The sequence below is a fragment of the Callionymus lyra genome, chromosome 1 (genome assembly GCF_982586985.1).
Source record: "Callionymus lyra chromosome 1, fCalLyr1.hap1.1, whole genome shotgun sequence".
Classification (NCBI taxonomy): Eukaryota; Metazoa; Chordata; class Actinopteri; order Syngnathiformes; family Callionymidae; genus Callionymus; species Callionymus lyra.
This window is the reverse complement of record NC_141818.1, coordinates 30,061,597-30,075,323: the sequence shown is the minus strand read 5'-3', so window position 1 is coordinate 30,075,323 and position 13,727 is coordinate 30,061,597. Positions and strand designations below refer to the sequence as shown.

General features: G+C 38.6%; 1 protein-coding gene across 4 annotated transcripts in view; it reads left to right on the top strand.

The window, feature by feature from the left end:
* The window catches only part of rptor (regulatory associated protein of MTOR, complex 1), a 114,450-nt gene that overhangs the window by 58,152 nt on the left and 42,571 nt on the right, over positions 1–13,727 (top strand). For all 4 annotated transcript variants that reach the window (XM_087800757.1, XM_087800766.1, XM_087800741.1 and 1 more), the window contains exons 9-14: positions 2,132–2,232; positions 3,207–3,351; positions 7,166–7,241; positions 9,259–9,360; positions 12,429–12,512; positions 13,520–13,630. In XM_087800757.1, the coding sequence (XP_087656883.1) occupies positions 2,132–2,232; positions 3,207–3,351; positions 7,166–7,241; positions 9,259–9,360; positions 12,429–12,512; positions 13,520–13,630 (619 nt within the window). The remainder of the gene's footprint in view (positions 1–2,131; positions 2,233–3,206; positions 3,352–7,165; positions 7,242–9,258; positions 9,361–12,428; positions 12,513–13,519; positions 13,631–13,727) is intronic.

The window sequence follows — 13,727 nt, the reverse complement described above, 5'->3', positions numbered from 1 at the left end:
ATCATAAGATTAGTTAAGCGTATTGAATTGTTTCGTCAGTTTAGTTTATGGTATTGAATTGTATCGTCAGATTAGTTTTTGTATCGATTCGTATCGTCAGATTGGTTTTTGTATTGATTCGTATCGTCAGATTAGTTTATTGTATGTATTCGTATCGTCAGATTAGTTTATTGTATTTAATCGTATCGTCAGATTAATTTAGCGTATTGAATTGTTTCGTTAGTTTATGGTATTGAATTGTATCATAAGATTAGTTTATGGTATTGAATTGTATCGTCAGATTAGTTGATTGTATGTATTCGTATCGTCAGATTAGTTTATTGTATTAAATCGTATCGTCAGATTAATTTAGCGTATTGAATTGTTTCGTCAGTTTAGTTTATGGTATTGAATTGTATCATAAAATTAGTTTATGGTATTGAATTGTATCGTCAGATTAGTTTTTGTATTGATTCGTATCGTAAGATTAGTTAAGCGTATTGAATTGTTTCGTCAATTTAGTTTATGGTATTGAATTGTATCGTCAGATTAGTTTTTGTATCGATTCGTATCGTCAGATTGGTTTTTGTATTGATTCGTATCGTCAGATTAGTTTATTGTATGTATTCGTATCGTCAGATTAGTTTATTGTATTAAATCGTATCGTCAGATTAATTTAGCGTATTGAATTGTTTCGTCAGTTTAGTTTATGGTATTGAATTGTATCATAAAATTAGTTTATGGTATTGAATTGTATCATAAGATTAGTTTTTGTATCGATTCGTATCGTCAGATTAGTTTTTGTATTGATTCGTATCGTCAGATTAGTTTTTGTATTGATTAATATTGTCAGATTAGTTGATTGTATGTATTCGTATCGTCAGATTAGTTTATTGTATTAAATCGTATCCTCAGATTAATTTAGCGTATTGAATTGTTTCGTCAGTTTAGTTTATGGTATTGAATCGTATCATAAAATTAGTTTATGGTATTGAATGTATCGTCAGATTAGTTTTTGTATTAATTCGTATCGTAAGATTAGTTAAGCGTATTGAATTGTTTCGTCAGTTTAGTTTATGGTATTGAATTGTGTCGTAAAATTAGTTTATTGTATTGAATTGTATCGTCAGATTAGTTTTTGTATCGATTCGTATCATCAGATTGTTTATTGTATGTATTCGTATCGTCAGATTGGTTTTTGTATTGATTCGTATCGTCAGATTAGTTGATTGTATTAAATTGTATCGTCAGATTAATTTAGCGTATTGAATTGTTTCGTCAGTTTTGTTTATGGTATTGAATTGTATCATAAGATTAGTTTATGGTATTGAATTGTATCGTCAGATTAGTTTTTGTATTGATTCGTATCGTAAGATTAGTTTAGCGTATTGAATTGTTTCGTCAGTTTAGTTTATGGTATTGAATTGTGTCGTAAGATTAGTTTATTGTATTGAATTGTATCTTCAGATTAGTTTTGTATCGATTCGTATCGTCAGATTGGTTTTTGTATGGATTCATATTGTCAGATTAGTTTATTGTATGTATTCGTATCGTCAGATTAGTTTATTGTATTGAATCGTATCGTCAGATTAATTTAGCGTATTGAATTGTTTCGTCAGTTTAGTTTATCGTATTGAATTGTATCATAAGATTAGTTTATGGTATTGAATTGTATCATCAGATTAGTTTATCGTATTAATTTGTATCATCAGATTAGTTTATCGTATTGAATTGTATCGTCAGATTAGTTTTTGTGTTGATTCGTATCGTCAAATTAGTTTATCGTATTGAATTCTATGATCAGATTAGTTTATCGTATTAATTTGTATCATCAGATTAGTTTATCGTATTGTATCGTCAGTTTAGTTTTTTTATTGATTTTTATCGTCAGTTTATTGTATTGAATTGTATCTTCAGATTAGTTTATCGAATTGAATTGTATCTTCAGATTAGCGTATTGCTACAGCCCTAGCCACAACCGTGTCTTATAAAGTAATTGCCACATTGTTTTTTTGTTTTTTTGCTCTTTTGATCAAAAACAAAATAAGAAAGCAAATAATCTTTATTTCCCTGAGGAACAATGTTGTCCTCAGATTGGCTCCACTTTCTCCTGATTTTGAGTGAATTGATGCAGAAACTGTTTTTGTTTCAGAATCCCGGGCCGGCTTAACGACCGCCGAACACCCCTCGGAGAGCTCAATTGGATTTTCACAGCAATTACAGATACCATCGCTTGGAACGTGTTGCCCAGAGGTAAGAACTTGCCACTTGGAATCTTGTTTGCACTCCAGATGTTGGGTTGGAAATGCTGTTAGCCTGTTGTTAATGTGATCTTAAAGCATGACACAACAGTTACTATGGCCTAAGTTTGCATTTTATTCCTGTGTTTGCGTGGGTTTATTCCGGGCACTCCGGTTTCCTTCAACAACGCTGATGGTGGATTTGAGAACTTCACCCACTTTTCTGGTGTTTTTCACCGAGTCAGGAGTCATGTCAGTCGCTTCAGTTTTTTCCAATGATGACAAACGATGAAATGACGACTGCAAGCCCAACCAGGACTCTAAATGAGCGTGGCGAGTGAAAGTGGCACACTGAAGCATCAGCAGTCCTAAATATCCTGTCCCTGGTGTGAGAGTTAGCTGATATAAAAGTCAGGGTTTCAGTGAGCCCAGGCCGGCTGCTCAAATGGAGATTAATTGTGTTTAGAGTTTGGAGCGCTTTAATTGGGGATATTATTTTAGTAGTTATTTGGCAGCCCTGCAGTTAAGGCGCACACACTTGAGCGCGACTCCTCTGGCTGTGTGTTCTCTGCAACACACTCCTGAGAGTGGTTCCCTGCTAGAATAACAATGTGACAACACTGATGGCTGCCAAAGCCTTTAAACCCCGGAGGCATCGCTGTTAATAAAGCAGCCCACATTGCGGAGAGAGTCTGTGTAATGAAGGCACGACACACCTAATCCAAATGGTGCACGCAACAAACTGACAAACACGGCAGTAGCTGTCAAAATACTCGTCCCGCGTCTCCATAAGCGACAAATCGCCATCAAGTGATTGGCACTTGAAATCCAGCTCCATGTCTTTGCTCTAATAAAAGTTCAGCTTGAACTCCTTCACTGGCCCATTTACGTACAGGCTGGTCCCCCTTTCTGTCCGAGTTACGCATGCGCGCCCCTTTTCTGCCTCTGACCTGATGGATCCTTCTTTTCTGCTCTTGATGTCTACAGATCTGTTCCAGAAGTTGTTTCGCCAGGACCTCCTAGTGGCCAGCTTGTTTCGCAACTTCCTCTTAGCTGAAAGGATAATGAGATCATACAACTGTACACCAGTCAGCAGCCCACGGCTGCCACCGACGTACATGCACGCCATGTGGTAAGATCAAACTGGACCTGCTTATTATTTCCATTAATCAATGAAAACTTCCATTATTTTCTCTTAAACGTGACTCGATAGGATATTAGTTAAATTCCTTTACTTGGAAAGGAAACCAACTGGTCATGTATGCACCTCACTACAACTAAAACCTTCAAGCAGTTTTGTTTGTGAGTTATTGTAGTTTGTAAAGCAGGTAATATTTTTGTAAAGAACCACATCAACCAATTCACTGTTCATTTATTGTTCATTGTTTCACTAATACGTTTCACAAGTTCTTAAAGTAAAGAGGTGAGAACATACAAGCTAAAGACCGTAGGTGTCGGCAACACTTGAGCATATGTGTGGAAAGTCTGTATTTTCCCGGCTATTTATTTACGTCTACTCTTGCCAGTGGTCTCCCTCTCTGTGCCTGCAGTTACATGAGTGGGCTTGAAGATTTCACAAAAGTACACAGTACATTTGTTGTAATAATTTACTGTATGTAGCACAAAAATACAGAACACTAAATAGTTAATAAATAGAATTAAAAAATACATAAAATAGATCATTAACATTGGAGTTTACGCTATATGAATTAAACTCTCTTGAATCTCTACCTTTAAAACCACATTAAATTTCAGCTACAGGTTACATCTGACATGTTTTAAGATACATTATAAAAAAGGAATTGTGGATTTAGGGGCATTTTTGTCTCATTTTAAGTCTTTTCCATAAATCTGTTCCATCTCAACGATATAATCATAGCTCGATTGATAATAACCTGTATTGTAAGGATCTTTATTTCTCATTCATCTAACAATTCACAAATATAGAGCCACAATGTAGGCATTGAATAAAGGAAGAATTTAATCTCAGGCTGCAAATGGACCGTGCATGTTAAAGGCTCATGGTTTAGTTGGTCCTAAATTACTTTAACAAGACAGCTGTAAATGTTTACAACAATAACGACCTGGCAGAGCAATAGCAGGACTTGTGTGTTCTATAATAAAAAAACAAACAATAGCTTTTGTTTGGTTTGAATGGAGCCTTGTATTAAGACAGAACTATCTGTCATGATTCATTTTCATTTGCACTGTTTGAAGAGACGGTAAAGTGGAACATTGCTGAGATGAGAGTTCCGCACGCATCGTCTTAACTCGGCGTCTTCTTTGCAAACTGACTTGTTTTTTTCTTCACTGGGTTACAAATCTGGACCTGCCATCCATCTCCCTTTAGTTAAACAAACACTTCTCCCACTTTCTCTCCTACCTCGCCTTCTAAAAATGCCTCCCACCTCTCTCCCACGCATTATCTGGCTCCTGTTAATTAAAAAGTAAATAAATTAATAAACAGCATTCGCATTCTTCTCTGCCTCCTGGAGTTCTGTTGTGTAACACATCATTTATTATAAAGAACGTTGCATCTTTCCCTCCTTCAGCCAATAACTGCTCAGAGCGGCTCTGTTTAACCAGCGGAGGAAATCTTGAACACAGGCACCCGGAGAGTGAAGGGTCCACATGTAGGAGATGAGTTTAAAAAAAAAAAGATTTATTCATATATTTTCTACCGCTTTATCCCTTCAGGGGGTCTCGGGGACACTATCCCAGTTTCATTGGGCGAGAGGCAGGGGACACCCTGGACAGGATGCCAGTCTGTCGCAGTGCACACAAAGACAGACAACCATTCACACACACACACTCATACTTATTGACAATTCCCCAAAGTTCTCAATCAACCTCCGTATGTTTTTGGACTGTGGGAAAACGGAGTGCCCAAGTTCGGCCTGGAAGTGAACCAGCAACCTTCTTGCTGTAAGGTGACCGCGCTAACCATTGCGCCACCGTGCGCCCAAACACTGATTTATAATAATAATAATAATAATAATAAACTCCTAGGATGTGAAGGAAATAAATGAAATTGCCACCTCCAAGTCACTGATGTAAAGCAGCTTGGTGGTCCAGGCAAAGTTGTGAAAGAGAGAAGAGTAGCTAAGGGGCGATCCTTCCATGGAATTTAGCAAAAAATGGATTTTTAAGAAATGTGCTTCTATCTTTACTTTGTTTATAGAGGTCATGTGGCCGAGTTTGAGTTACTGCCATGAACGTGTTGGCTTTGTTGACCAACATGCAGGCTTAAATCGTTATGAAAAAAAAGGATCACTTTGATCACATAACGCAGAGACCAGTTTCTCCCTTGGGCCAGATTCAGTGTGGGTGTGGAAGCAAGTGTCGTGCCGCTCTCCACAGGCTACTGCGAGAGAAAAGCTTAGTCAGCCTCCAACTGGTCCTGACACTCCTCAGTTCCCCCTTATCTCTCTCTCTCTCTCTCTCTCTCTCTCTCTCTCTCTCTCTCTCTCTCTCTCTCTCTCACACACACACACCAAACCAGGAAGGTTTTGATGATGAGTCACTCACCCATATTGGCAGGCGTTTGTTCTCGAGTGAGCGCTGTAATCTCCGTCGCTGCGGCAGCCTCTCGCGATCGCTTCTGCGTTAATTTGACTGCTCTTTCTGTCTGCGGGTTCTCTCGCCGCCTGATTACATAAAAACGGCCAGTAAACACTTTCACGTCCCAACCGTTGAAGTTCTGAAAGCCTCATAAATGACCTGCTTGAAACCTCCCTTTCGGAAAGCATGTGTTTTCTAAACCTTCCTCCATGTGAGGAAAAGATTCCATCTTTTATCTTGATAGATGTCTTTGTGTTACTGAGACGCACATCGATCTGAATTTTCTCAATGCATTTCTTAGTCTCACCACAGAATCTCTTCCCAGAACAGTGGTCCAGAAATATTTGTGTAAAAACGTGAAAGTAAAACTAAGGAATATCAAATAGTGTGGGAGTATATCAGTACCATCATAATAGTAACATTCCAATATTTAAACTTCAAATGGATTTCTTGTTTGTTTTCTCACGCATGGAATTTAATGTTTATTACTAACTTCTATATTGAAAGGTTGAATTTTTCTTTCATCATTTCAGTATAGAAATTGTTGAATTCAATTATTAAAAAAATAAAAATGTCAAACGGCAAAGTTTCAACATTTAAAACAAATAAATATTGACATATTACTGACATATTACATCAGCTATACATTATTTCGATGGCACTTGACTCATAAGGACGGACTTTGTGACCCTGGTCTGGAAAAGCGCTATACAAATAAAAATTACTTACTTACTTACTTACTAATTGCTTTAACTACCTTACTTAAGGTGACGATAAAACGTTGAACTCCCATTATGACTTTCTACACACTGATCTACTTAGTGACTGCAGATTGGTTTCTAAATTACTACATTTAAATGATATGTCTACGTTGCTGTGTCAAAAGTCATCGACAGCTTTAATTGGTTGGCTGGGCGGCCAAGCATTACGGGAGCTGTTCAGGTCCCAGTTACTGAGAAGGGTGTTGAGGGATGGAAGTATAACGGTAATAATTATAATATGCTCGGGATGATATTTTAGAATCCCTTATTAGCGAGGGGAAATTCAACCATTCACACATACTGATGGGAGTAGGCATGCACACTTGCGCCAAGTTCACCATCAGGAGCAATCAGGGTGAAGTGTCTTGCTCAGGGACACAACGACACAAGCTTGTCTGGAGCTGGGATTGAACCTGCAACCTTTTGGACTGCAGGCAACCACTCTACCATCTGAGCTATGTCGCCCATATTGTGTTGTTAGAGTTGATTTCGACCAAAGACGACAACTTCTCAAGGGGAAGCTAACTAGAATCAAACGAGGCACCACCGTACAACCTTTTGTTTTCAGCCCATTGTTGCTTCTTCCGGCACTTTATCTTGATGGGATTGTTTCCGTGTCTGCAGGCAAGCATGGGACTTTGCTGTGGACATCTGCCTCTCTCAGCTGCCGACCATCATCGAGGAGGGGACTGCTTTCAGAGTAAGTGTGTGTGAAAGACAACAGCCGGCCTGTTAAGGTAATGGGGCCCTTTTTGTTGTTTTTTTTAAACAAGTGAATCTAAACCATAGAGTAAGATTTATGTGATAGAGCTGCTGAAAAAAGACAGATTTAAAATGAGAAGAGTGAAAACAAAATCCTGTCCACGGCCCCTATTTCTAACAAAATATTACTCACGGATGACCATAAATAAAAAATACATCCCCCGCCATCTTGATAAGAGGTTGTTTTTTTTTCTCAAAACTTTAAACGATGCAACACACTCGGATGAGATGCTGTTGTGTTTTTAACAGAGACATGTTCCAGTGCTACATAAATCACGTTGATCGTTGTGTTCGTTCCAAAAAGGTATTTATTTGTGTTTTAATTCGCAGGAGAAGCATCGTGTTCACAGCTCGTTCTCCCTCCCTTTTATTCTACTATACAGTTTTCTGCATATGGAGAGTTTATAGCTTATGCTGGTTCTTGTAAAAGTACTTTGTGTCGCCAGAAATAATGACAAAATACAGTATACAATTGTGAGGTATTTGTTATCAGGCCCTATACTGTGTGATAGGTGATTCATTTTGAAAAAAGAGCAATTTAATTGCATTCTTCCTGTTTTTTCTGAAGGCCTGTCAGTCAAAATGATTCTCAAAATATCTATTAATCTATTGCAAAAAAGTTTGGGGACACTTGAGTTAAACACCAACAGGCTTGACATCGTATCACCGTGAACAGTGAGCGTCATAAACTTGACTATTTGAAGTTCCCATGTTGTCCTTTGTTTGTATATTCCGATGGTGTCGCTTAGAAGATGATTGATGGCTCTTATCTTGTCGTCGCTGACACACACTTCACATTCGACATGACAGATTTTCACCAGCACTATCTCTATTAAACTCAGTTCATCAAGTCCTGTTGAAAGTTGCAGAAGCTGTGAAATGTCACGTCTGGTTTGAGTGTCCGTGAGGAACCAGTGGCCACTTGTGCTGCGTTTGTCCCTTTGTTTCCTGACGTGGCTGCAACTGTGATGAAGTTGCTGAGCGCGCCGGGACCACAGTCCATGTATTTGATGAGGTGTCAAGACTTTGGCGACCAACATGGGGCGTTTCTTTATGAGCTCGATCAGACGGAACAAAAGGTCACCTGAAACATTTTGAACAAACATCCTTATGTTTAATGCAACACCATATGTACTTAAATAAACTTATAGATCTAGTAACTTGATACCTACACACAGAAAACACACATGATTCACAATCTTGAGGCATTCTCAAGTCAGGTTTAGACATGTGGCGCTTCACAATGGTGCTGTTTGAAGCTGGTACTGAATGTAGATGAACAGTAACGTTTCAAAATTTGAATTGACATATTATTGACATATTACTACATTACATTACAACTATACATTATTTCGATGGTAAGAGTTGAGTGAACGGAGATAGTCTCTCATAAGTGTCCTCCAAAGTTATCCGGGCAGATCTTTTACCAGTTGGACATGCTTAGGAAACTTCTGGAGGGCGACCAGAAGGTATCCTCAAAAGAAATGTAAACAATTCTCTATTAAAAGGTTTTATTAAAAAACGTAATTTAATAATTAGGAAAAGGAAACCGCACCAATGTTTGTCTCACCCCAAGTAAGACTTGTTGGGCATCAGTAGGGATGGAACCAGTACCCTTGTACCTTTACATAAACGGTAGCAGCCACACCGTAGTACAACGTTAAGGGTTTGGCGCCAGTTTTAGGTCCAGAGATAACACAAGGGTTAAAGCACATACAAATGCGTTCTGTCCAAATTGTAGTAAATACCCAGTAATCTGCTAAAAATCTGTCTGTCAACACTTAAGGTATTTAATTTCTAGGAGGCCATTATAAAATGACGGTGCCCCCAAAGACACCCTAACCCTAAATTCCGTATTTTGTACAATGTTTGGGGTGTTTTTTTTAAGGAACTCTGACTTTGCGTGTACTTTTTCTGTGCGTGTTCATTTGACGGTGTGTCTTTTGTGTCCACAGCACAGTCCATTCTTTGCCGAGCAGCTCACAGCGTTCCAGGTGTGGCTGACGATGGGTGTGGAGAACAGGAACCCACCGGAGCAGCTCCCGATTGTGCTGCAGGTAAACGGATTGAAATACATGGACGTCTTTTAAAAAACACAAACTGAAGTTTTTCCTTTTTGTTTTAATGTTCCTCCACTCTGATTATAATGAAATTCTATACATTTGAACGACGTGTGGTAATTAAGTGGATGAAAAAGGTGCATTTTAAAATAGAATATCTCTATATATTGTTCTCCTTGTCATAGAAATTCTACGTCATCATTAAGTTTAAAAGATGATCAAATTTGACATTTAATGCTTCTAAGGGACGTGACGAGAAAATGAAGCTCATCTCCTGAGATGTGATTAGGGTCGCCTGAAGGCCACTTACCTTTGCTTCCCATCTTGACGAATAAATGCTTGAGCTGCAGTTTTTTAATGGAGAGGATTCGTGTTCGATGATATGTCGTTGGTCTTCATAAACGGCGAGACGCACTTGATGAATGCGTCTACTTCTTTTCGGATCTCAAAAAAGGATTCAGATTTATTTAAAATTGTCATCTAGAAATGCTCTGTACCTCACCGTCTTAGCCGAGGAGCTCACAGTCGGAAGACGCAGAGAGAAAAATCACTTAGAACCACATCAAACATGTGGATCTTAGTTTAGGCGAAGTGATCGTATCGTTAAATACCATCTCTTATCGTCATCGAACGCATGATGTCCGAAATAAATTTCCACCTCAACACCTGGTCACACATATGGTCAACGCACCCGTGTAATAGCAACATGACATTACAGAGAAAAGGACAACAAGGAATATCAACAAAAGAGATCTATAGCAACTCCTTAAATGGAAAAAGGTAATTTAAGAGTTTAAGGCTTATAATTGTTTTTTTTAAATTGATTTATTAATTTATTTTGCACACCTCACTCATTATCAACAATTTTTACTTGTCTTTTTAAGAGAAATGATTTAAATAAAGTTTGTTGAACTCAGAAATCCTAGTAAATTGATCTTGGATCAATTAAGTTGGTCTTGTCTTTAACTTCGTAGACCACCTGTTAGTCACATGTTGTTCTTTTTAGTTGCAACAAAGTCTGTATATAAAAAAAACACAAACTTAACAAGTAGAGAATACTATAATTGCTCATTATTTAAGTGTATCATGGCCATAACTTCTATATTAAATCACAGAGTGGGTGCGGTGTTTAAATGTTATGTTCTGCTGAGTCTGCAGTTCATGTTTGGCTCTTAGATGGTCCGACAGAAGTGCTGCATTGATGTGCTTTGGCTCAGAGGAGGAAAGGGAAAGAGGCTGAAGCGTCAGACGGACAGGGTTTATTTTTTCTAAACATGCACTTTGCATCGAAATAAAGTTGAGCTTCTGCCACGATATGAAAAGGATTAACAGCTAAGTGTCGATTCATGATCTGGCCTCAATTGTTGACGCTAAATAAATACATGAATAATAGAATTGAGAGGAGGACGTGGCTCAAGGGGACGAACAGAAGGGGTCTCCATGACAACAGCCGGGAGAGATTAACAGATTATTTTCAAGAAAAGTTTAGGAAAAAACTTTAGATTTGAACTCTTATGGTGGACGTCTTTCCCCCCCCCCTCTCTCATGTCCTCATCCATTGATGCTCAGTCTCTCCACGGCTGTGTAGGTCTTCGTGTTGCGGCTCTACTTGTGGAGGATGAAACCACACATGCAGCCTCCTCGTGGTCACGCTCAGTCTTGTGCTAATTATAAAGCGTGTGTCCATATGCTTGTTCCCACGCACGCCGGGGGCAGATTAACACGGTCGTGTCCAGATCCCACTTTATCTCCCAGTAACACACTATAGCTTGGGGCTGATGAAGCCTCATGAAGCATTGTCATTACTTTCAGAGTCCACTAGATGGCACTCTTGGCTGGGTAATCTCTGTGTCTGACCGGAGCTGTGTCTTAAATCGCATATTTGCGTACTTAGACTTAGTATTTTTAGTGCATAAGTGCGTCTCATTTCTTAGTATGCGAAATGTAGTGCTCCATGCACACTAAATTGTCACTAAACGCCCTCAAAATTGTATCTTAATGGATGGACACTTTCTACCCTAAACGGCCGCCATCTTAGTGACGTTGATGTTGTAATATATACTGTATATATTTTATATATCATATACTTACAGGTGTATTTTCATCCAGCAGTAGGAGGATGACACGTCTTCGGTGCTGATACCGGCGTAAATATCTCGCCAATATTTCGCTTCTCATATTTCTTGATCCAAACAAAACGTACTGCCAGCAGGTGTCGATAGTGTTCCTACAGCTGGTTGAAATCATTCTTATATAGTAGTAGAAGAAGAAGCTGTCGCGTCATTTCCTGTTAGTGAGTAGCAGCAGTGTTTGATTTGAGACATACTACCTGTACGTACACTATCCTGATGCATACTAACCGCCAGTGCACTAAGAGAAGTATGCGATTTTAGACACAGCACCGGGCTGAACAATTTGAGAAAATCAAAATTTGCAATTGTTTTTTTTGTTTTTTACCCATTATGTGATTGCGATTCAGCATGTAATTAATTTTTGGTGTAGGTAGATGGATGGATAGATAGATAGCGTGTTACGGCTTTGTGACCCTGGTCGAGAAGAGCGCTATACAAATATTACTTACTTACTTATAAATTCACTAGAATGACATATTTTTATTTAACTTTTACAGCAGTGCACATTTGACCATATCATAGATACGTGTGAATATCACACATATCTAAATAAAGCTACACCAACTGATTGTGTAAAGTCAGCTTTTATTTTTTAACAAGCAATTCGCAATCTTGATCTAGATCTTGAAGCTAGTTTGAATAACCATTTCGATGAATCCTTCCATCATATTAAAGAAAAGGTCGCCATCTACTGAGCTGGGAAACCGATGCTTTATGAAGCTTCATCAGATTGAGTGCTAGGTTGTGTCCGTCCGTTGATTGATAATTTGTTTATGGTTCCAGACTGCCATCTGGATCAACAAATCCCTTGAAGGATTTGTCGCCCTCTGTGGAGTTAGCAGCAGTCTTATCCACGTTGATGGATTGATATAGATGGAATACATGTTGAACAACTTTGTTACATCCTCCTCAGTCTGTCTTGTGCGTCTTCAGGTTCTGCTCAGCCAAGTGCATCGACTACGAGCCCTGGACCTGCTTGGAGGATTCCTGGACCTCGGACCATGGGCTGTGAGTCTGGTGGGTAGAGCAACAAATGTGAAACAAATGTACTTGTTACTATTAACAGAAAAAAAGGTTTTCCCGCTTTTAAATTTGATATGGGACACTTGTGCGTATGGAGTATCTCACCAGATATTAAAGTTCACCCAAGATTCAAAATAGACTCATTTTGTAATCGCCCTCATGTCGACGAAGTGTATTTTCAGAGTAATCTGTTCCTTTATAGAGTTGTCAACAAAAATGTTTGTTCATTTTAATGTAGCGACTGGAGCTCAGTTGTCTTCGTCCGAAAAGACACAAAATAAAAAAACATCCATATACCTCCATACTGCTCGTCTGTAAAATCCCTCTTGTGTTGAAGCCTCGACAAGAGGAAAAAAATGTCAAACGTCTATATTTTTAACTTGATTGCAGAAGATTCCAGAATATCTGCGAAAATCTTGTGCGTTCACACTATAACTTGCAATGTGTTTGAATGAGGAGACTCTGGGAGATGAGAGACTAGGAGCTACTGTTACAAACAATCTTAAAATACATACTTATTTAATTATTTTCCGGAACAATACATTTTCAATACAAGATGGACGTTACAGACGAGCAGTATGGAAGTATTTGGATGAGTCTTTTTGGATGAAGATGAAGACGAAGATAACTGAGCTTGGTCGCTACATTCGTTGCCCGTAACTTCAAAAAGAGATGGATTTCTCCGAGAGTGAGTGGAGAACGAGTGAATCCTGAATCCTGAATTCTGGGTGAAATTATCTCCGATACGAAATTGTCTTTGAACTTCCAGAAGAGGATCAAAGTCAGAGTCTAATGATATTGCATATGTCCCTTATCTAAGTAAGTCAGTAATGTGTTTTATTTAGTTATTTCTAGAGCGCCTTTCGTTTATCAGCACAGCTATCAATTCAGATCATGTGACTTTTTTTAAAATGTTTTTATTTTCACTTTTTTGACTATACTATTGTACTTAACAAACAATATTTATCTCTCTGTGTGTGTGTGTGTTTATGTGTGTGTAGGCCCTCTCAGTGGGGATCTTCCCTTATGTCTTGAAGTTGCTCCAAAGTTCCGCCCGAGAACTCCGACCGATGCTGGTCTTCATCTGGGCTAAAATCCTGGCCGTGGACAGTGTAAGTCATGCATTGTGCAAGTTTATCTGAAAGAGACGAGGACAGCATCATTAAATGAAGTGTGTCACTCTCTGGCTACTGTTCCAACTCTTCTCGT